The sequence below is a fragment of the Patella vulgata genome, chromosome 4 (genome assembly GCF_932274485.2).
Source record: "Patella vulgata chromosome 4, xgPatVulg1.2, whole genome shotgun sequence".
Taxonomy (NCBI): Eukaryota; Metazoa; Mollusca; class Gastropoda; family Patellidae; genus Patella; species Patella vulgata.
The window spans coordinates 48,731,465-48,756,390 of record NC_065882.2 but is presented as its reverse complement, the minus strand read 5'-3'; the positions used below and the strand labels follow the sequence as shown (position 1 = coordinate 48,756,390).

The 24,926-nt window shown below is 36.6% G+C and overlaps 1 protein-coding gene across 1 annotated transcript in view; it reads left to right on the top strand.

Moving 5' to 3' along the window:
- The window catches only part of LOC126818876 (prelamin-A/C), a 39,245-nt gene that overhangs the window by 10,888 nt on the left and 3,431 nt on the right, over nt 1-24,926 (top strand). Inside the window, exons 2-10 of the mRNA XM_050546507.2 lie at nt 248-380; nt 3,250-3,399; nt 7,536-7,706; nt 9,242-9,367; nt 10,078-10,298; nt 13,610-13,826; nt 18,100-18,204; nt 18,515-18,631; nt 24,664-24,759. Of these exons, the coding sequence (XP_050402464.1) occupies nt 248-380; nt 3,250-3,399; nt 7,536-7,706; nt 9,242-9,367; nt 10,078-10,298; nt 13,610-13,826; nt 18,100-18,204; nt 18,515-18,631; nt 24,664-24,759 (1,336 nt within the window). The remainder of the gene's footprint in view (nt 1-247; nt 381-3,249; nt 3,400-7,535; nt 7,707-9,241; nt 9,368-10,077; nt 10,299-13,609; nt 13,827-18,099; nt 18,205-18,514; nt 18,632-24,663; nt 24,760-24,926) is intronic.

The window sequence follows — 24,926 nt, the reverse complement described above, 5'->3', positions numbered from 1 at the left end:
ATACCACACAATGGTTTCTAACTTGTACGGGTTGCAGAGAAATAGACGATTTTCTTCAATTCATTTTTCATGGTTTATGGTCCATAAAAGTGTCAATTATTATCCGATTTTCATAAAATTTTCACCATGTGATACCTTGTGCCATTTATGATTCCATAAAACTAATTTAACATTTTCATTATCACCAGAAGTAAAGTCATAAATACAATCTTTTAGATAAGTTTTCATATTTTCTATTTTATTAAAGATTTGCAAGGAAAGAAAGAGATTGGAAAGCAGCTGAAAAGAAATTATTAGAAATTGAATCTACATTAACTGAATTAAGAGGAAGGACAGCTGATGCTGAATCACAGAGAAAACATTTTGAAAAAGAAAATGATGTAAGTTCTGTCATCTGGAGGATTCATCCAGCTCTGACTGTTATCATTTAAAAAAATAGTTATCTCGTAGATGATCATAGACAATTTTAGAAATTGGTCCCAAACTAGAATAAAAGTATATACATGTTCATGTACATAACATTATAAACGAACTAAATGGACTTCATGTATTTGTGTACGATTGAATTTGTCATGCTATGATGAAATCTGTTAATGTTGAACTGATTTATTATGTTGCAAGTAAATTCTACTGGTGTGCAAAATTAGCAATAATTTGTCATTGTTGATTACCCTATCTATTGATAGTTGATGAAATCCTGATATTGATACAGTAATTTGCATGATATCTGAACATAATACATAATAGATATTTTTATCTGGAAAATCTGATCGCTTGTTAAATTTTGTCATTCAATCACTTGTAACTTTTGATCATCATACATTGTTCACACTGTATTATGAAAAAAAAATGCATTTTTAGACACCCTAATTTTGGGTGGACGTATATTGTCGTTGCCCCTGTCCGTCCTTCCATGTTTCCGCTCACATTTGTTTGTGGGCACTCTGCTGGTCTCAATTTTAATACGATTTTAAAGTGCACATAAGATGGGCCTGGAAACTTTAAGATACGTGTAGCCAATGGTTACTATATCCACTTTACGGCAAGTTCACGCCAATCTGGTTGAAATTAATTCAGTTATCTTCACTCAGTCGTAAAAATAGACCTCCTGTAAAAACGACTTTGCCAATTATCGAAAACACTCTTAATCCCCTCAGACGTCAGTGACGTCACAGTGACCGAATGCATATTCGGAATGTTTATTCCTTAATTACCTATATACAGCCGGTGTGTGTATTCTTTAACGCCTGAAGGATTCCTTAATCCCCTAATTAAATAAAACAATTGACTACGGAATAATTTGTTTTGTAATTCATTTTAATTTAAGATCCAATTTAGAGTGCCTACAACTTTTAAACTTTGAAGTCTTGAACTCTTAATTTTTTTACAATATGGAACTTATTGGACGAACACTTTTAATATGTACATGTAAATACTATACAGGTCCAGCTTTGTGGTTTTTACTGTGAGCACTTCGCTTTTCCACATAAAGTGTAGTGTCGTTAATATCTGTCATTAATTAATCAATCTGACTATAAAAGTTATACAGGCATGGGTCATAAACTAATTTACACGTTGGTGTTAGCAGTGAGTGTTAGCGGGATTAAGAATGTTGATTAGGTATTTATCTTTTTTTTACGCCGGCCAGATCAAAGACATCACTCTAAGTGGAACGTGTGCGTAGGAACTAATGGTAGAATCATACACACACACATTAATTGTATAAAATAATTAATTTTTACTAATAAGTTGTTAAAAATTACTATATACCCAATAATTATTGCTCACCGGTGTTTTTGTCATCAAGTAGCCTCGTATTATTTGTTGATTGGCGTTTAAACAACATTTAATTGATGGATGGATTAACGTTTTTGATACGATTAGGTTATAATGTCTAACATCGGTTATCTTCTTTATCATAAAAGTATTTTACAATTGCATTGACAATTTAATCACTCACCAAACGGCACCAGGAACTCCACGAATGATCCCGTGCAATTTTCGCGGTGAAGTTTAACCTCATTTACTACACCCGTAGTACATGGAACGGTACATGATAATAAGATACCAAGCGTTGATTGGCAGAGAAATGGGTGCGATCTATTGTACATGTTATCCAGAGTCATCGGAAAATTCCATATTCACTGTAGTTGTTCTTTATGTATAGAAATGGTTATTATTATATATAGCTAATAATTAATATATCGACAAATGACTGGCACCATTTGTATTTCTGTACTTAAGTTTGGGATATCAAGTATTACGGGGTTATCCAAATTACCGGTAAATGCGCTAATTTCTTGAGTCATCTTCATTTGAAACGTGACCTATTTAAACAAAGGCAGCTTAAATTGATCTACGGCATGATACAGCATTATAAATTCACTCTAAAATATTCCAATCACAAATGTCTAATCTATACCAATGAAAGACGATAATTCGGTGATTACGATTAGGCCAGTCACGTGGTAATTGGACCGTCAATAGACGCTTGTCCAGTTGCCGTGTGTATTACAAGTGCTATATTGTACAGACAGTGAGATATTGTATAGATAATGTATATCTTATGTGTAGTGCCTGTCACCAGCCAATCAACTGGATTAAGGTCGTAATTGAAAAATCGAAAAGCGTTTTGGCGTGTCGTATACTTAAACGTTAACAGCGGACTTAATTTTAATCAGATTGGTGTGAACTTGCCGTAAAGTTGATATAGTAACCATGGGCTATACATGCATGCAATTTAGATTTTTGATCTTACGTGGTCTTTAATGAAACTTAAAATATATGTTTGTAACTTCCTGGATTATGGCCCAATATTGTTCGAAAAATCTTGAAATGAGGGCATATTTTGCATAATAACCGCATTTTCTTAAAATAGGGAGCAACAGTGGCTCAGTAAGACGTTGGCCCAATGTTCGATACCTACTTTCACCAGGATTTGCCCATGTGACTTCCCCCACATGTCGGTGGTATAGAAGGTATAGTCGTTCAGATGGGATGAAAAATGGAGGTCCCATAATACATTGGCGTGCATGTAAAAGATCTCTTGGCAATTTGAATTTGATATAAGATCAGGCCATTGTCCGGGAAAAATTTGCCTCAACGCATACTGTATGGTGTATGCTTGTCTTCATTTTTCTTAATAAATTGATTTAGTTTCAAAAATGATATCAGAGCCTCCTGAGGATGTATATTGGAATACTGTTGATTGCTATCACTAATGGTAGTATATTGTTTTTTCTCTTTCAGAAACTACGAAGCGAAATTGCTGCTTTAGAACGTCAACTAGCAGCTTGTAAAAAACAGTTAGAGGAAGAAACCTTACGACGTGTTGATCTTGAAAACAGAGTTCAAAGTCTTAAAGAAGAACTTGCTTTCAAATCACAAGTATATGAATCGGTAAGCTTTATTATAACAAATGGTTGGTCACATGTACATGCACACCAGGCCATAAGAAAATGAGTTCAATAATCTATCACTCTCACAAGATTTTATTTGAAGGTGAGTAGATGAGCATACAAAGTAAGGTTGCAACGATACAGAAAAAATAAATTGCGATATCTCACGATATTGGTAAAATTAATTATTGCGATATCATGGATTATCGTCTGGAGTAAATTATCGCGATGATTAGAATTATCATGCATCAAAAATCCAATATCGTGATAAGTACTGATATAAAATTGAGGTGTATAAATGGATTAATGTATCTAGTGTATCCATTTGGTATTTAGTAATGTATGTGAGATGTACTGATGAAGTGAGATGTATATACAGTAGAATTTGTACGAGCAGCCACTCCTATTCAGCGACATCTCCTTGTAAGCGGTCACAAGAAATTCTCCCCGTAGAAATTCTATTGTTCCATCTCTTTAATCAACGGTCACTCCTCTAACGCGGCCAGCGGTCACTATTTTACTAATAAATTTAACAAAATAGGGCTTATTCATCAACGGCCATTGTTGAACGATACCATCTTGTCGTACTTCATACCACCTCCGCTAATCTTGTGATTAATAGTTAATTATCTACTCCCCCATCGATCAGGTTCAGGTAAAATGCGCTGGTTAAAATATGAAATAACCATATTTTGATATAGATTTTCCGTATTCTTGTGTTACAATACAATAGAAACATTTCAGTTAGATGAAATTTGATTCGCTTGTTGAGTTATAGATGGTTTTGACAATATCATCGAACGTGAAAGTGCTGGGAATACCCACCAGAGTCCAGTCGAGATAGGTACATTCGCGTACCGTTCGTCCTAATTTTTTGATCTTCAAGAAAATAATAGTGGTCCCATTCGTTCGTTCGTTTACTCAAGTTTAACGAACGGGACCACTATTATTTCCTTGAAGATCAATAAATTAGTGGTACGCGAATTTACCTATGTCCCGGCATAGTTCGCCATTTTGTAAGGCGTGCGTAATTTAGTACATAAGATATAATTGGACAATACATGAATAATAATAAAATGTGTTATAATTTTAGCCAATGAAAAAATTGATTATTCAGGTTCGCTGTTGAATATTAGTGACTGTCTTACAGTTTATAATATGCTTTCCCATTAGCCGAAATGACTGCTACACGCGCCATTTTGCGGAATTCATCCAATCAAATAGTGTAACTTATTCCATGGTATGTGGGCCCCTACATGTGTATTATCAACATCTTTAATTCTTAACGAGGAATAAACAACGAGAATTGACTTCTGATGTTTGGTAGAATTTTATTTAGATGTTATTAACGCAATTTTTGGAATATTTTTTTGGTGTTTAAAATGTAAGCGCACGATTTTCGGGGTCCTCGAGCTAAGCGCGCGGGCGAGGAGAATCAATACAACACGGCCTAATGAACATTTTCTGCTCAGGGTAAGAAGAGCGATAAGCAATTTGATTGGGTGAGTCTCTGAAACACAATAACTCTCCTAATTGAGGTAGAATGTTCAAACATGGAGCTGACCTTAAAAATATCTTTGTTTCACCAAACCCGACCCACAATCGAGGAGAAGGGTCGGTAGGTCGGTTTTTTTTTCAGATTTTTTTTTTAAAGTCAGAGAAATCAATACAGAAAACTTATTAGCTGTATACTACAGATTCATTAATTTTGTTTAATGAATTTGGGGTCTGACGTAAAAAGTAACGAACTGAAAGTTTTTATTAAACTTAAGAGCTAATTTGACAGCTTAATAATTTTCCGGGTGGAAACATTCGTCTTCTTTATTGGCAAACAAATCAATGACATCGGGATTTTTCGTGATACCCGACTCGCATACGATTAGCCACGAACTTGAAGTGTGAAACTCCTTCAACACGTTTTTAACGATAGTGCGCGTTGTGCTTTCATTTTTCTCGAAAACGGATATTGAAAATATCGTCGTCATGTTTAAAACTACGCACCACAGACATAGAGGCAGAATTATTTCGTGGGAATGGACGTGTATTCGTCTGCAACCATTTTGTTGAGAAGCGACACCTATGACGCTTTCGTCTTGATCAACCAGTTTCAATAATGAATCAAACCATAGCCATAGTATAGGGAAATAACTCTCATGATATATTTCAGGTTGACACACAAAATAAAATAAAAAGATCGTGGAAAAGTGCAATAAAATAATTTAAGTCGGGGGTGGTTTTAGTTAGTCGGTCGCGTTAGGCGAAACAAAGATATTTTTAAGGTCAGCCTGGTGTACTGTAAGCATAGATAAGCAATTTGATTGGTTAATGCTTTGGGACACGATAACTTTAGTTCTCATTAAGTGAAATTGAGGACACTTGGCGTAGAGTTTTATCACATCAATAACTTGAATAAGTTCCATAATAAGTATTTTCTGCTTTGGGTAAGCAGAGCGATAAGCATTTTGATTTGTCGAGACTTTGGAACACAATTACTCTTCTTCTAGTTAAGGTAGAATGTTCAAACTTGGTGTAGGCATTCTTTAGGTGAATGCCTTGATGGAGTTTGATGATAAATATTGTCGGCTTACGGTAAGCAGAGATAAGCAATCTGTTTGGTTGATGCTTTGGGACCAATAACTTTAGTTTTAATTAAGTGAGAGTATAGATTCATTATATCATTATCTTGACTAAGTTTGATGATGAGAATTTTCTGCTTAAGCGGTGGACACACTAGCCGAATGATTCGGCCGAATCAATCGGCGTCGAAATTCGCCTAGTGTGTCCACTGTCATTCGGCCGAATAATTCGCCCGAATCAAACAGGTTTGATATATTCGGCCAAATTATATTCGCCTGGTGTGTCCGCTTCGACGAAGCATTCGGCCGAATATAGAATTCATTAGCCAATCACCACTCATATCGAGAAGTCACGTGATATATTGAAGACATAGACGCCGCCATGTTTAATCATGTGACGTGAAAGATGATGCAATCGACATGTTGAATCGGGCGAAGCATTCGGCTAGTGTGTCCACCCATTCGGCCGAATAAAATTTGGCGCCGATTGATTCGGCCGAACGATTCGGCCAATGTGTCCACTGCTTTAGGCTAAGGATCGATAAGCAATTTGATTGGTCAAGACTTTGGAACATAACTCTGCTTTTAATTGAGGTAGAATGTTTAAACTTGATGTTGATGTTCATTAGGTGAATGTCTTGACTGAGTACAATGATTAACATTTCGAGCTAAAGCTAAACAGTGCTAAGCAATTTTATTGGTCGATGCTTTGGGACCAGATAACTTTGATTCTATCTTATAGAGAGTGTTGAGACTTGGTGTATAGTTGATAATCGGTTTGATTGCTTTATACTTTTGATTATGTGTCATCTTTTTATTTTGGGATTTCGGCGGGGGACATCAGCCTCACTGTTGGCTTGTTTATACAGCAAATAATTTTAGATTGTGTGTATTTTTGACTGCGGAGGAGGAGTGCCCAAACTATTTTTTCCTGTTAAGTTTAAACAATATTTTATTCAATAAACTGAATTGGATTGAACAACAGGCAAAGGCCTATATAAGTTCTCTCCAAACATAAAATAGTTAGATCTTATGGTCCTGTTGGATTCTTGAGGTAAAATAATTCCAGGCGTTTCCCAAATCATGACCAAGCCTGGAAATAAGGCATCTGTCACAATGTCAGGCACAGATTCAGCACAAAACCTCTGGGCCCTTATTCACGAATACTTACACTAAGTTACAACCGAAATTTTAAGAAATACTGCAACTTCATTGAATATATGCAAATTGATTTTACTGGTCAGCCAATCGAATTGCAGCATTTCTTAAAATTTCGATTGTATCTTAGTTTAAGATTTCGTGAATAAGAACCCTGGTGCCTTTCATTTTGTGCGGCACTGATTTGTCTTTTTTATTGATATTAATACATGTCCGGCACTAAGTTGAAAATGGTAGGTACTATTTCATTAGTGCCTGACATTTTGTTATGTACATGTACATTTAAAACTGTTATTTCCAGGCCTGATCATGACGTTCAAGACATCGGTAATTGTACAGTTTTGATACATGAGCTATGTCATCTAAGACTACTTATATTATATAAGGAATATTTTTATTATAGGAATTGGAAGAAAGTAGAGTGCGAACAACAACAGAAATCTCACAAATTGATGGTGCTTTCCAGGATGAATACGAGGCTAGATTGGCTGATGCGCTTCATGAGCTACGAGAACAGCATGAAACTGATCTTCTTTCAGTCAAATCTGAACTGGAAGTACTATATCAAACCAAAGTTAGTATTGTCCAGGCAGTATAAGTGCTTTTTTCTTATTTAGTTTTCTTTTATCTTGGGTAGTACCATTTACATGTCCAGATTGAAATGTGGTCTTGTCGAATATAAGGGAAATGGGGGTTTAACGTCCTACTGTTCTGTTCCGAACTGAGCTAATGAAGACAGGCATACGCCATACAGTGTTCTATTGGGGAAATTTTGCCTGGTCAGCAGCACTGCGAATCCAACTGTCATGGGATCTTTTACGTGCATGCCACTGTGTACACGAGACCTCGGTTTTTCGTCCCATCCAAATGACAAGACAGCTGTCCTTGGCGGGCATTACTGACAAGGGGGAACCACGCTTGAAAATCTGGATGAACTTTCTCGGCCAATGCAGGGATCGAGCACCCGGCCTCCAGGCTAGCAAGCCAGTGTCTTCCCCACTTAGCCACCGTGACCCTGTCTGGTCGTATATAATCATCCCACTCCATCGGTTGTCATCCACAATTGGTTGTGGATGCTCTAGACGGTACCGTTTGATTGACATAAAATTTATATAGGCCTACCATGTTGATTTTTATACACTCACATTAAAATGTGGTCGTATATTGTCGTTGCCCCTGTCTGTCCGGCGTCCACAGTGGCTTGTGGGCGCACTAGAGTCTAAAGTTAATATCCAATTGACTTTAAATTTATACACAGTGTTTAAGGTCATTAGACGAAGAAGCCTATCAATTTTCACACTTTTCCAGAGTTATGGCCTTTGATCTCTTTGAAAAATCTTGTGGACTCTCAGAGGCTAAAGTTAATATCCGATTGACTTTAAATTTATACACAGTGTTCAAGGTCATAAGATAAAGAAGCCTGGCAATTTTCAAGGATTTTCAATGATTATGGAAATTGATATTAAATGTTTTGTATGCTAAATGTTAGAATAGGGAAGAGCTAGAAGCCAAATAGGTTGTTACTCGTAATCAGATTTTCGTATGTTGTAAATGTTTTCATTTCTGACAAAAGTAAAAAAATAATGACAAGCCTTGTTGACTCCACGGGCGACGTAGCTTCTGTGGGCGTATGTTTCATTGTCTGACTACCTGTCTTTATGAGAGGAAGAATCCTATTGATCAAATAAGTAAAGTATCCTCTAACCCAAAAAGAACAGAGGTTGTGTTGATAAGATAGGATTTAATGATAATGTTTTGGTGTTAGTTGACCTTCATCATTTACATCCTATTGATTTCTGATAAATAAGGGCAGATTTATGGTGATTGATTAGAGGAATCTTGTGGATGCTCTAAAAGCTGAACTTTTAACTTGATTTACTGATTAACTTGAAATTTATGCACAATGTTTATGATAATTGATCAATCTTCTGAATGCTCTATATACTAAACTTGTGCAGAAAAAAACTGATCAAAGATCTACTTCTTGGCATGTCCTGGTAAAATTATTCAAAATTATAAACGCTGTAAAAGAAACGAAAAATTTTTTTTTTTTTTTTTAACTTCTTCCCAAACAAATGGAATGAACCAAATGTGTACATTGTATTTTAGGTTGGAGATTTACAGGATCAAGTTGATAGAAGTGGATCTGCTGCTGGTTCAGCCTGGGAAGAAATGAGAGTGACAAGATCTAAACTAGATGAAATATCCTCAGAATTAGCTAGACTTAGATCAGAGGTATGTTTTCATTAACTTCATACTTCACTTAATCTGTATTGAATGCCTGAATATTCTCTCCTGCAATGTAGGTATTTGATATGCCGTTCAGATCACAAAGTTTAAATGATTTAGATTAATGGTGATCGTTACATTGCTTTAACTTGATGTCTGAATGGATAAAACGGTAGATATTCCTGTTAATGGAAGACTTGCTTCTTGTTTGTTGATTTCAAACTAGTCTCATATATTCTAGTTACCCCTGTCCCATCTGCCTACCCAACCTCTCCGGGGGCTCCGGTTTCCTCCCAATAGCGAATTATTGAAATAAAAAATTAACCATATGTTAGTTCCGAAATGACCTAGTTTGTGTCGAGTGGACGTTAAACCCCATCTCTCTCTCTCCCATCTGTCTCTCCACATTTGCTCGTGGAGCTCTTGAAGTTAACATGGCATCTGATTGCCTGTAAATTTATACACAGTGTTTTAAGGTCATGTAGTGTCTTATAAATACTTAGGAGATTTAATTGGCAGTGGTCGTATGTTTTGTTGCCTGGCAACCCATTTTTATGATTTATGAATTGTAAACTTTTTCTTAATATTACAAAACACAAAAAGTAGTAGTTGAATATTAGTGATAAGGTAAATCTAAAAATGTATATGGACATTTTGTTAATCTCGGTTACGTAATATATAATAATTGTCTTCCCTTCCATGATTTTCTTTCTTAGAATGCTGGTTATGAATCTAGAATTCGGGAATTGGAAGGTCAGCTGAGTAGAGATCGAGATATGTATATGGGACGTCTGCATACAAAAGATATTGAGTTATCACATCTGAGAGAAGAACTTGATACTCAGTTAAAAGAGTATGCTGAATTATTAGAAATCAAAATTAAATTGGATCGGGAAATCATGGCATATAGAAAATTACTGGAAGGTGAAGAAGAGAGGTAGCTATTGAAATATATATTTTTTATACGCCCACATTTTCATGTCCCTGTCCGTCCGTCCACCCGCCCTCAATTTGTTTGTGGACACTCTACAGGTCACAATTCTTATCCGATTTTGACGAAACTTGAAATATAGGTTTATCTCCAAAGGATCTTGAGTCTTCTCGATATTGGCATGTATTGGATCGAGACTTCATGGATTATGGCCCCTGATTGTTGTACGAAAAATCACGTTTTTAGCTTGTGGACACTCTGGGGGTCACAGTAATCACGTTTTTAGCTTGTGGACACTCTGGGGGTCACAGTTTTCATCTGATTTTAATGCAACTTGAAATGCATGTTTATAACCCAAAGATCTCAGTTCCTTTCGATATTCGCACATATCGGACCGTGACTTCCTGAATTACGAAAAATCAAGTTTTTGGCTTGTAGTCCCTCTAGAGGTAACAGTTTTTATCCGATTTAAAAAAAACATTTAAATATATCACTGTTACACCATAATGATGGTTGAGTGTGAATTTCTTGAAAATCGGCCCAAACTGCCGGGCAAAATGGCCGCCCCTTGTTCTCAAATAGTGTAAATATATGGTATATCAAGGTTATGGACCCTCTAGAGGGCACAATTTTGATCAGAGTTTGATGAAAATTGAAAATAAGTGTTTATAACCCAAAGATCTTGGTCCCTTTCGACATTCACACATATCGGATAGCAATTTCCTAAATTATGGTCCTTGATTGTACGAAAAGTCGCATTTTTAGCTTGTGGTCCCTCTAGAGGTCACAATTTTTATCCGATTTTGATGAAACTTGAAATATGTGTTGATAACCCAAAGATCTTGGTTCATTTTGATATTCGTGCATATCGGATTGTAACTTCCTGAATTATAGCCCTTGATTGTACGAAAAGTCAGGTTTTTAGCTTGTGGTCCCTCTGGAGGTCACAATTTTTATCCGATTTCCAATGCCCATTTCTTGTATTTGTTTATCGTCTACAGGCCGCATTTATTAATGTATCAACTTGAAACTTTGCATGCTTATTTTTTATACCATAAGGAACATCCCTTTTGTTTGTGGTGCATGCCCAACCTCTTAAAGATACATTATGGGAGATTCGATAACAAGTTGGCAGTTCTCACTATAATAGTTTAAAACTAGATAATGTAAAGGCAATTTGCTGAAAATTTCACTGTCTTCATTAGCCCAGGTTAGGTGCAGAACAGTAGGACGTTAAACTCCATTTCATTTCATTTCTGAAAATTTCATTCAAATTGATCCACTATGAACCGAGAACTAAGTGATTGAAATTTCCACTTAGCCTCGATCATTATTACTAAAGTCAGTACGATAAACGTCATAGTCTTGATTATCTATGCAGTAAATCGGCTCATAATCCACTAAAGATGGCAGGCTAGCGATGCCATCTAGAGTTGATTATTGTCTGCGCCCTTATTCACGAAAACTTAAACTAAGTTACAACCGAAATTTTAAGAAATACTGCAACTTCATTGGATATATGCAAATTGATTTTACTGGTCAGCCAATCGAATTGCAGTATTTCTTAAAATTTCGATTGTATCTTAGTTTAAGTTTTCGTGAATAAGGGCCCTGTATAGGTTAATTAATGTCTAATTAATAATTTAGATAACATTTTAGGCCTAAAGAAAGACCTGCAATAGACAGATTTAGCTCTTGCATAATGTATGTTTAATCGATCGTCTTGAAAAAATTTCATACTTATTCCTTATACCCTATTGCTTTTGGTGCATGCCCGACCACCAGGGCCGGAAACACACTAATTTCTTGTATTTGTCATCCACCGGCCGCATTTCTGAACTTATCTTGACATTTTGCATTCTTATTCTTTATACCCTAAGGAACATTCCTGTTGTTTAGTGCATGCCCTACCCCCAGGGGCAGAGCCACCCCATTTTCTTTTTTTGTGTCTGTGTGTTGCCTACAGAACACGATTCCTAATGGATCGACTTGGCATGTCCCGACCCCCAGGGAAAGAGCCATGCCCAATTTTTGTGTTTATCGTATACAGACTGGAATTCTAAATAGATCATCCACTTTTTTGTTAATTTTTATCTGTAAATACTCTACAGGTTACAATAATTAACAAATTTTGTTCAAATTCAGCACATTAATCATTTCAATAACAGGGTGGTACATATTTATATTGTTCCATATCCAACCCCCAGGGGCAGAGCCATGCCCAGTTTTAGTATTTATCATCTATAGGCTGCAATTCTGAATAGATTATCTTCGAACTTTGCATATTTATTTCTTAGACCGTAAAGACGGCAACTATTTATTTTGGTGTCTGACCACTTTTCTGTTAATATTTAGTCTGTAAATTTGGCAAAACAAACCCAACGCCTAGCCTATTTTGCCTCTGGTCTATATTGCAGTCAAATCCGATATCGTACGGGCTCGTTACAATATTACGCAGAGTGTCGGAATACTCAGTTTTCTAGCCGGAAGTATTATTGTAACTTCGAAAGCCGGAAGTATAATTATAATGTAGCTTCGAATTCCCAGAATGTTATTCCCTTTAAAAATGATAAACCTTTCTGTACATTCAAAATTTTATTACATTAATTTTTATTTCATTTAACATGCGTAGGCATTTTGAATAGGTCAAGTCTGTCGTTAATTTATCTTATTGATCATCTTTAGTTGATCGCACATTTGTCTTTGGTGTCATATGTTCTTTGATAATCTGTCGTTCTATGTCAGGTCATCGTCACGCGGTTCGGATAGATCCGTAGGGTGAACAAACTGAGGTATACGCAACAAATCTTTCCAACAGTTGCTAGGAATATTTTTATGACTGTGAACAATGTGTGGGAAAATTTGTGGGTATTCTTGAGTATTTGTCAAAACTATCTTACAAGAGATTATAAAATTATCAAAGTAATCAACAAAGACCTATGCGAGTGAGTTTAAATCTCACCGATAATTGATTGGTGATTGCTTGTTAATCTTTTGTGGCTTCACACCCACCGATTGAAGGCCGGATTATACAGTGTTGATTCAATGGAAATGGTGTGACGAGACGGTTGATTGACGTCGTAATTCGGAATATTCAGAGTACGGATTACTCAAAGATTTTTTGGCTGAAATAATAAGGAAATAAATCGGGACATGAAAATGATGTCGGATTTCACAGAGTGCCAGAGTATTCAAAGTTCGGATGTGACAGAGTCCACTGTTTCAATCTCTTCATTTTAAACCAACAATAATATTTACATTAAATACTAATTTTGAACGATAAAAGAATAACAATGTATTTATGTTTATTTTAATAGGTTGAACATGTCTCAGGAATTTTCATCACCAAGACGATCAGGTTCTAGTAGCCTTATTATTAAAAGCACTGGTAAAGGTTCCAAAAGAAAGAGAGTTGAAACTGAAGAACGAACAGAGGAATTCTCAAGTCACAGTTCTATGACTGAACAGGGAAAGATTGGCATTGAAGCCGATGAAGATGGAAAATTTGTTAAAATTACTAATCTTACTGACGAAGTAAGTATTTTTCTGAAGGCTGTGTTCTAATATTTAAAAACCTAAAGAAATTAATTGTAGACTCTTTAGAGGTCACAATTCTTATCTGATTTTGACGAAACTTGCAATATAGGATTATCACCAAAAGGTCTTGGTTGCTGTCGATATTGACATTTATCGGATCGAAACTTCATGGATTATGGCCCCTGAATGTACGAAAAATCACGTTTTTAGCTTGTGGACACTCTAGAGGTCACAATTTTCATTTGATTTTGATGAAACTTGAAATACGTGTATATAACCTAAAGTTCCTTTCAATATTTGCGCATATCGGATCATAGCTTCCTGATTTTACGAAAATCGTGTCTTTAGCTTGTGGTCTCTCTAAAGCAGTGATTCTCAACCAGTGTGCCGCAAGATCTTCCTAAGTGTGCCGCGAAATTTTGAACGCCACTCTAAGAAAATAAATATACTCTTCAAAAAAAGTAGGGGATATTCAGATGCAAATACCTATGCAGGTTGTGATGTGATAAATAGTCATGGACACTTGACATGCTTTGAGAGGATGTTCACAGATGAAGAACTTATCGCCCCAACATAACCACTGAGCGGCACATGCAACATGCAATAGCGCCCTACACGTAGCAGGGGTTCATTGTCAAATTTGACACTTCAATGAAGGGTTGATGAAAACTGCTGTGTGCTGGTTTATACTATCCATGTTTGCTTTCCTATCGGTTCTTGCATAAGATTGATTGTTTAGCGTATCTTTGCTTTAGTGTGTTACGTTTAATTTGCAATGAGGAGTCTTCAACATGATGAACGTCTATGTGCTATTGGCATGCTTCAAATGGCTTTTACACATCGAGCAGTAGTCAGCATGCTTAATGTGTCACAGTCTGTGATCAGCAGACTGTAGAACCGGTACCAACAAACACACAGTGCTGATGATAGACCTTGTTCAGGTTTTCCTAGAACCACTACATAAGCCCAGGATCGATAAATTCGTACACAGGTCCTGTGAAATTGAGGACAAACGGCCAATCAGCTTTCTGTAAACTTGTACCAAGTTACAGGAATTCAAATTGCACCCCAAATGATTAGAAATCGGCAACATGCAGCCCATTTGCATGCACGGCGACCGTGTGTTGTGCCTCCATTAACTCGCCAGCACATGGCAAACAGGCGTCAATGGCAACAGGGTGTGGGTCTATTATGGTGTGGGGAGGAATCACCATGACTGGCAGAACAGACTTGCATATTTTTCAAGGAAGTGTCACTGGTGTGTACTACCATGACCACATCCTGGCACCAATAGTTCTGCCATTTGCTCAACGTGCAGGTCGACGTTTCATCTTTCAAAACGATGTCTGTGCCCACCGCGCTCGTGTCGTGAATGACTACCTCGAGTGTCAGCATATTGTCCATATGCCTTGGCCAGCCATGATTCCTGACCTTTCCCCTGTAGAGCATGTCTGGGACATGATCGGGAGACGTGTTCGGTGACATCAACAGCAACCGACAATCGTGATTCGGATGGTTGATTAGGAGCATACCACAACGATTTGCTGAATGTCGGAGGATTGGTGGAGCAATTACTCATTATTAAGACAAAAATCTAAAACGTCCATTTTCACTTTTTACAGTGAATCTCTTTGCGAGTGAAATGGGCAGTCAGATAAGCCGCCCATTTGAACTGTTTATGTTCATGTGTTGGCAATTGGCCTGTCTTTAACACACACTGGTTATCTCTAATAAAAACAGCAGTGCATTTCCACAGTTTTTATACGCCCACATTTAAATGTGGTCGTATATTGTCGTTGCGTCCGTCCGTCGTTCCGGCGTCCACAATTGCTTGTGGACGCTCTAGAGGCTAAAGTTAATATCCAAATGGCTTTAAATTCAAACACAGTGTTTAAGGTCATGAGACGAAGAAGCCTATTGATTTTTAGCGATTTCCGATAATTACTGCCAGAGTTATGGCCCTTGATCACTTCAAAAAATCTTGTGGACGCCCTAGAGGCCAAAGTTAATATCCGATTGACTTTAAATTCATACACAGTGTTTAAGGTCATGCGACGAAGAAGCCTATTGATTTTTAGCAATTTCCGATAATTACTGCCAGAGTTATGGCCCTTGATCACTTCAAAAAATCTTGTGGACGCTCTATAGGCCAAAGTTAATATCTGATTGGCTTTAAATTCATACACAGTATTTAAGGTCATGAGACGAAGAAGCCTATTGATTTTTAGCAATTTCCGAAAATTACTGCCAGAGTTATGGCCCTTGATCACTTCAAAAAATCTTTTGGACGCTCTAGAGGCCAAAGTTAATATCCGATATCCGATTTATATACTGTGTTTAAGGTCATGAGACGAAGAAGCCTATCGATTGTCAGCGATTTCCGATAATTACTGCCAGAGTTATGGCCCTTGATCACTTCAAAAAATCTTGTGGACGCTCTAGAGACCAAAGTTAATATCAGATTGACTTTAAATTCATACACATTGTTTAAGGTCATGCAACGAAGAAGCCTATTGATTTTTAGCAATTTCCGATAATTACTGCCAGAGTTATGGCCCTTGATCACTTTGAAACATCTTGTGGACGCTCTAGAGGCCAAAGTTAATACCCGTTTGACTTTAAATTTATACACAGTGTTTACGGTCATGAGACGAAGAAGCCTATTGATTTCCGATAATTATTGCCAGAGTTATGGCCCTTGATCACTTCAAAAAATCTTGTGGACGCTCTTTAGGTCAAAGTTAATATCCGATTGACTTTAAATTTATAATCCGATTTTAGTGTATTATAAATGTTTCATTACCAAAAATTAAAAATATGCGACAACTCTTGTTGACTGCCCGGACGATTTAGCTGCTGTGGGCGTATGTTTCGTTGCCTGGCAACCTATCGTTTATTGTTTCTGAATATCCCCTACTTTTTTTATATGACCACATTGAAATGTGGTCGTTATTGTCGCGGCCATCGTCGGTCCGGCGTCCACAATTGCTTGTGGGCGCTCAAGAGACTAAAGTTAATATCCGATTAACTTTAAATTTATATACAGCATTTAAGGCCATGAGGCGAAGAAACCTATTGATTTTCAGTGATTTCCGATATTTACTGCCAGAGTTATGGGCCTTGATCATTTCAAAAAAATCTTGTGGACGCTCTAGAGGCTAAAGTTAATATCCGATTACCTTTAAATTTATACACAGTGTTAAAGGTCATAAAACGAAGAAGCCTATTGATTTTCAGTGATTTTCAATAAATACTGCCAGAGTTGTGGCCCTTGATCACTTCAAAAAGTCTTGTGGGCGCTCTAGAGGCTTTAAAGTTAATGTCCGATTGACTTCAGATTGATACACAAAGTTTAAGATCTTGATACGAACAAGTATATTGATTTTCAATGAATTTTTATGACTTGAACAGCTAAATCCATGATATTAAAAGTTTCGTATGCTAAACGTTAGCATGGGGCAGAACTTTATAAAAACCAAACAAATTCTAATGGTTTTCTGATAGCTACTACATGAGTTGTTACTCTTAATCAGATTTTAGTGTATTATAAATGTTTCATTAGTGAAAAAAGTTAAAATATGCGACAAGTCTTGTTGACTGCCCCGACAATTTAGCTGCTTTGGGTGTATGTTTCGTTGCCTGGCAACCTATCTTTTTTGTCCCCCTGCCTTTCAAAGAAAGCAGGGGACTATTAAAATGGGTTTGTCCATCTGACTGCCGGCCTGTCTGTCCGTCTGTCACACTTTTTGGGACACAATTTGATTGATTGATGCTTTGGGACATGATACCTTTAGTTCTAATTAAGTGAGAGTGAGGGCACTTGGTGTATATCTTTACAGGGTTCCCGTGGTCCTTGAAAATCCTTGAATATCCTTAAATTTAAAATTTCATTTTCAAGGTCTTGAATATCCTTGAATTTCGCGGAAATAGGAAAATATCCTTGAATTTCAGTTGAGATCCTTAATTTTGTTTCAAATGTCTTGAATTCCTTTTAAATATGAGATTATAACGATAGTTAGCAGAGCTAATCAATTTCATTGGTCGATGCTTTGGGACAAGATAATCATGATTCTATCTGACAGAGAGTGATGTAACTTAGTGTATAGTTTGATTGCTCGAAACCTTTGAAAAAAATAAATGTGCAATTAATGTGTCATTTATTTATTTTGGGATTTCGGCGGGGGACATTTTCTGAAATTGAGTTCTGTTCCTTTGAATTACACATTAATATAAATGAAATGTAATATATATTTTATTTGTATTTTTATAGGAAATTCATGTTGGAAATTGGAAATTAGAACATAAAGCAGGTGATGCTGATGTCACATACAAGTTTCACCGTAATCTTATCTTAAAAGGCAATTCAACAATGACGGTAAGTTAAATATACCTTCAAAGGACTGTTTGTCTCAATTACAAAACAAATAAGTTGTAAATATCATCCACACCATCTTTACTGGGAATTGAAGGAGCAGTGATGAAGGTAATGACTGATTTAGACTCGATAAATTTTAGATCCGAATCCAATGGAAGATTGCATAACAAAGACCAAGAAATAAATATAGATTGAGCAAACATGTTCAACAAACTCACAATTCAGATTTGACCAATTTTATGAACGCAGATATGCTTTATGGTCATTTGAAATATATGTTGAAATTATATTATTGATAATTTAATTTCAGGTGTGGAGTTCTGATCAAGAAGTCACTCATGATCCTCCCTCAGATCTTGTCATGAAAAACAAACAATGGGGATCTGCTAAAGACAGTGAAACATCATTAATTAGTAATGATGGAAAGGTAAATAGATATTTATAAGCTATATTGAATGTCATTATAGAAAATAATGTTTGATCAAGCCAGTGATGGGATTTCGCCCGTATATTCTGGACATGTCTGATGCTATTTTCCGAACGTGAACAGGAATATGCCCAATGGAACATCAAGATATGGTGAATAATAATAAAAATTCCAAAATTAATATAGTGTACTGAATGTATATCTACCACGATGATAATAGGCTGGATTGATCAGGTAATTAAGTGATCAACTTATTTATCATGTTATACACCTACCTTGATTAACTACTTAATCTGCCAGGATTGACTGGCTTTATCCTTTATCGAACAATTCTAATCTTAAACAGAAGTCACTTCTTCCCCTTTGTCGGACTATTCATCAATCCAATAAGAGTGGTTATAATTTTAATCTACCTGTTAACCTCATGGTTTCTTGATTGTCGGACATTTTAACTCATTCGGTCCTACTTTCGCCAGGCGTCGACATAATTAGCTACTGCATTTCACCGGCTTACGCCACCTGTCGACTGCCTAATGTCTCATCACTTTTCCTAATAACGACTGTTGTCAGCCTTTTTGATTTAATGTTTTATTGAAGAGGAAAGTTATCAAAATAAGCCAATTGGCTTTCCAAAAGTAGTTGTCCAATAAATATATAGTTTGAACTAATTACTGGAATCATAAAATTTGTAGGTCACATCAAAGGTTTAGGGGTTATAAAGGTCTTAAACTCGCGAGACAATTTGCCCATCAACGACTGCTGCCGGCGTCTTTGATGTTCCTTTTTATTATGAGCCCACATGGACGGATATTATCGTCTTCTCCGGACGTCCGTCCACAATTGACAATTGTGGACACTCTACAATTTTTATCCAATTTCAACGAAACTTGAAATATAGGTTTTATCTCCCCAAGATCTCAGTTCCTTTCGATATTGGCATGTATGGGACCGTAACTTAATGGATTATGGCCCCTAATTGTACGACAAATCACGATTTTAGCATGTGGACCCTATAGAGGTCACTATTTTTATACGCCCACATTGAGATTTGGCCGTATATTGTAGTCGGTCCGGCTTCCACAAGAAATAGTGGACGCTCTAGAGGCTAAAATTAATATCCGATTGACTTTAAATTTATACAGTGTTTAAGGTCATGAGATGAAGAAGTCTATTGATTTTCAGCAATTTCCGATAATTATTGCCAGAGTTATGGCCCTTGATCACTTCAAAATATCTTGTGGATGCTCTAAAGGCTAAAGTTATCATCCAATTGACTTCAGATTGATACACAGAGTTTAAGGTCTTGAGACGAACAAGTATATTGGTTTTCAATGAATTTTGATAACTTGAACAGCTAAATCCAGGATATTAAATGTTTCATATGCTAAACGTTAGTATGGGGCAGAACATTATAAAAACCAAACAAATTCTAATGATTTTCTGATAATTACTTGAGTTTTTACTCTTAATCAGATTTTAGTGTATTATAAATGTTTCATTAATGTCCGGAGGATTTAGCTGCTGTGGGCGTATGTTTCGTTGCCTGGCAACCTATCTTTTTAGCTTGTGGACCCTATGGAGGTCACAATTTTATTCCGATTTAAAAAACCGTTTGAATATATCACCGTGTGAAAATAGGACCAAAACTGCTGGACAAAATGGCTGCCCCTCGTACGCAAACAGTGTAAAAAATATGGTATATCAAGGTTGTGGAACCTCTAGAGCTCACAATTTTGATCCGATTTTGATGAAACTTAAAATACATGTTTATAACCCAAAGATCTTGGTTCCTGTTGATATTCTCGCATATCGGATCGTAACTTCTTGAATTATGGCCCTTGTTTGTAGGAAAAATCACGTTTTGAGCTTGTGGTCCCTATGGAGGTCAACAATTTTTATCCGATTGAAAAAAAAAAAAAAAAATGTGTGAATATATCACAGTTATACAATATATCACAGTTATACACTAATGATGGTTGAGTTCGAATTTCGTTAAAATCTGAGGGACATGTTGGCCACCCCTTGTACGCAAATAGTGTAAAGATATGGTATATCAAGGTTGTGGACCCTCTAGAGGCCACAGTTTTTATCCGATTTGGATGAAACTTTAAATATATGTTTTTATCATAAAGATCTTGGTTCCTTTTGATAATTGCACATATCCTGGATTATGGCCCCTGATTGGTCAAAAAATCGCATTTTTAGTTTGTGGATTCTCTAGAGGTCACAATTTTTTTTCCGATTTTAGATATATCACCATTCCGTTTGGATATATCACCATTCCACCATAATGAAGGTTGAATTGGAATTTCGGGAAAATCGAAATGAAACTGCCCGACAAAATGGCCGCTCTTTGTATGCAAATTGTGTATAAGTATGTAATGCAAAGGTTATGGACCCTCTAGAGGTCACAATTTTTACCCAATTTTGATGAAACATATCTTTATATTCCAGAAATCTCAGTCCCTTTTGATATTTGTGCATTTCAGACCATAACTTTCTGGATTATGTCTCCTGATTGTACAAAAAATCATTTTTATACGTCCACATTCATAATGAATGTTGACGTATATTGCCGTCACCCCTGTGTGTGGGTGTGTGTCTGTGTGTCGCCTACAGGCCACAATTTTTAAGTGATCATCTTCAAACTTTACACATTTTCCTTATACCCTAAGGATGATCCCTATTGTTTTTGGTGCATGCCCGACCCCCAGGGGCAGAGCCAGGCCCATTTGTTGTATTTCTTTGTTTTTCATCTACAGGCTGCATTTCTTAACGTATCATAATGAAACTTTGCATACTTATTCTTTGTACCCTAAGGAACATCCCTATCGTTTGGGTTGCATGCCCTACCCCCAGGGGCATAGCCACGCCTATTTTCTTCTTGTGTGTTGCCTAAAGGCCACAATTCTTAAGTGATCATCTTGAAACTTTACACACTTATTCCTTATACCCTATGGATGATCCCTATTGTTTTTGGTGCATACCCGATCCCCAGGGACAGAGCCACACCCATTTCTTGTATTTGTTTGTTTGTCGTCTACAGGCCGCATTTCTTAACGTCTCATCTTGAATCTTTGCATACTTATTCTTTGTACCCTAAGGAAATTCCTATTGTTTGGGGTGCGTGCCCAACCCCCAGGGACAGAGCCACGCCCATTTCTTGTTTTTATTTGTTTGTCGTCTACAGACTGCATTTCTTAACATATTATACTGAAAATTTGCATACTTATTCTTTGTACCCTAAGGAACATCCCTGTTGTTTGGGGTGCCATGCCCTACCCCCAGGGGCAGAGCCATGCCCATTTTCTTTTTGTGTGTCGCCTACAGGCCACAAGTCTTAAGTGATCATCTTGAAACTTTACACACTTATTCCTTATACCCTATGGATGATCCCTATTGTTTTTGGTGCATGCCCGACCCCCTTGGACAGAGCCACGCCCATTTCTTGTATTTGTTTGTCATCTTCAGGCCGCAATTCTTAACAGATCATTTTGAAACTATGCATACCTATTCCTTATACCCCAAGGATGCCCCCTATTGTTTTTTTGGTGATTGCCCAACCCCCAGGGACAGAGCCACACCCATTTGTTCTTTGTGTCCCTGTGAGTTGCCTACAGGCCACAATTCCTAATCGTCTTTGAACTTGGGATATGTATTCCTTATAGCCTAAGGACAACAACTGCTTGTCCCGCCCCCCAGGGGCAGAGCCACGCCCAATTTTTGTGTTTATCGTTTACAGGCCGGAGTTCTGAATGGATCAACTTTGTACTTGGCATATGTATTCCTTATACTCTTATAGCCTAAAGGTGTCAACTATTGATTTTGGTGAATGCCCCGACCACCAGGGGCAGATCCACGCCCAATTTTTGCCTTTAGAGCCCCAAGGCCACAATTCTGAATGGATTATCTTGGAATTTGAAATCCTTATTTCTTATACGCTAAGGACGGCACCTATTCATATTGTTCCATATCCAATCGCCAGGGGAAGAGCCACGCCCATTTTTTGTATTTATCGTCTACAGGCTGCAATTCTGAATGGATCATCTTGGAACTTTGCATATTTATTCTTTATACCGTAAAGACAGCAACTATTTATTTTGGTGCTTGCTCCGACCTCCTGGGACAGTGTCACCCCCACTTTTTGGTTACTATTTTGTCTGTAAATTTGGCAAAACAAACCCAACGCCTAGCCGTCTTTGCCTTTTATCATATTACAACCATTTCATTTTTCATTCTCTTCATTTTAAAAAGTACCATATCAATCAATGCTGGAATGTGGATGTATATTGCAGCGTTAGCGATGCTCTTGTTGTTTTTAGCTTGTTCTCTATCCATCTCTTGCTAAATGTGGGCGTATTGTGCCTGGCAGCCGCTGGTTAATTGTGGGATGAATTAGTCTGCTTAAATAACGATAATAGTTATGCCTTTTATTTTTATACGCCCACATTGAAATGTGGTCGTAGATAGTTGTTGCCCCCGTCCGGCTCTATAGGCTAAAGTTAATATCCGATTGACTTTAAATTTATACACAGTGTTTAAGGTCATGAGACGAAGAAGCCTTTTGATTTTCAGCGATTTTCGATAATTACTGACAGAGTTATGGCCTTTGATCACTTCAAAAAATCTTGTGGACGCTCTAGAGGTCAAAGTTAATATCCGATTGACTTTAAATCTATACACTTTGTTTAAGGTCATGAGACGAAGAAGCCTATTGATTTTCAACAATTTTCGATAATTACTGCCAGAGTTATGGCCCTTGATCACTTCAAAAAAATCTTGTGGACGCTCTAGAGGTCAAAGTTAAATATCCGATTGATTTTAAATTTATACACAGTGTTTAAGGTCATGAGACGAAGAAGCCTATTGACTTTCAGTGATTTCAGATAATTAATGCCAGAGTTATGGCCCTTGATCACTTTGAAAAATCTTGTGGACGCTCTAGAGGCTAAAGTTAATATCCGATTGTCTTTAAATTTATACACAGTGTTTAAGGTCGTGAGATGAAGAAGTCTATACATTTTCAGTGGTTTTTCGATAATTACTGCTAGTTATTAGAGGCTAAAGTTAATATTTGACTTTAAATTTATAAACAGTGTTTGAGGTCATGAGACGAAGAATCCTATTGATTTTCAACGATTTCTGATAATTACTGCCAAAGTTATGGCCCTTGATCATTTTGAAAAACTTGTGACGCTCTAGAGGCTAAAGTTATTATCTGATTGACTTCAGATTGATACAGAGTTTCAGATCTTGAGACGAACAAGTATATTGATTTTCAATGAATTTTTATGACTTGAACAGCTAAAAGTTTCGTATACTAAACGTTAGCATGGGGCAGAACTTTATAAAAACCAAACAAATTTTAATGGTTTTCTGATAATTACTTCATGAGTTGTAACTCTTAATCAGATTTTAGTGTATTATAAATGTTTCATTACCAAAAAAAGTAAAAATATGCGAAAAAATATGCGACAACACTTGTAGACTGCCCGAACGATTTAGCTGCTGTGGGCGTATTTTTTCGTTGCCTGGCAACCTATCTTTGATAAAATGTACAAGTAAAATTTTGAAATCTCATCACTGGACCAAACTTCTCATTTGCACCTAATCACTTTTGCAAACTTTACTGTACTGTAATTTTTATAAAGTCATTATCGTATCCTCTTTAAATTCATTTTCTTTGTTACCATTATTGTAATGATTATGTGATATAATTATGTCAACTTGTCAGTGATATTTTATAGTATAAAGATTTTGCTGAATATATGCACAAATTTAAATGTTGTCCTGGTTGAAATTTTTGTGGATTCCCCAGAGACGAAGAATCCAGTTGATTTTTCAAAATTTCCAATAAATAGTCACAATAATTGATCAGTAAACATGTGTACGTTTATATTCATGAGACAAAGAAGCAAATGGAAAATAGCAAATACTTGCCTTCATGAAAGCTTCCTAAATTAGTTTATTCTGCTAGTAAAATGCAAAATCAGTTTATCATATTGGTGGAAAATAAATTGTTAATCTTTCAGCTTGAAGGTAAATTAATCCGTCACAATTCAATGGTAAAGAGTATGTCTTCATTCCGATCCAGTATAAGACGACCTGATGAAGTCGATGGTGTTGAGGTGAGTTATTTCCCTTTCAAAATGTGGAGATTATTGCAATTAATTTAATGTGTCATCTATTTGTTGGCCTCACTGTTAAATTGATTCTTTAAGTTGGCCTCACTGTTAAATTGATTCTTTAAGATTCTTGACAAAATCTTTACCTTATCTAATCAAATTACTTTAAT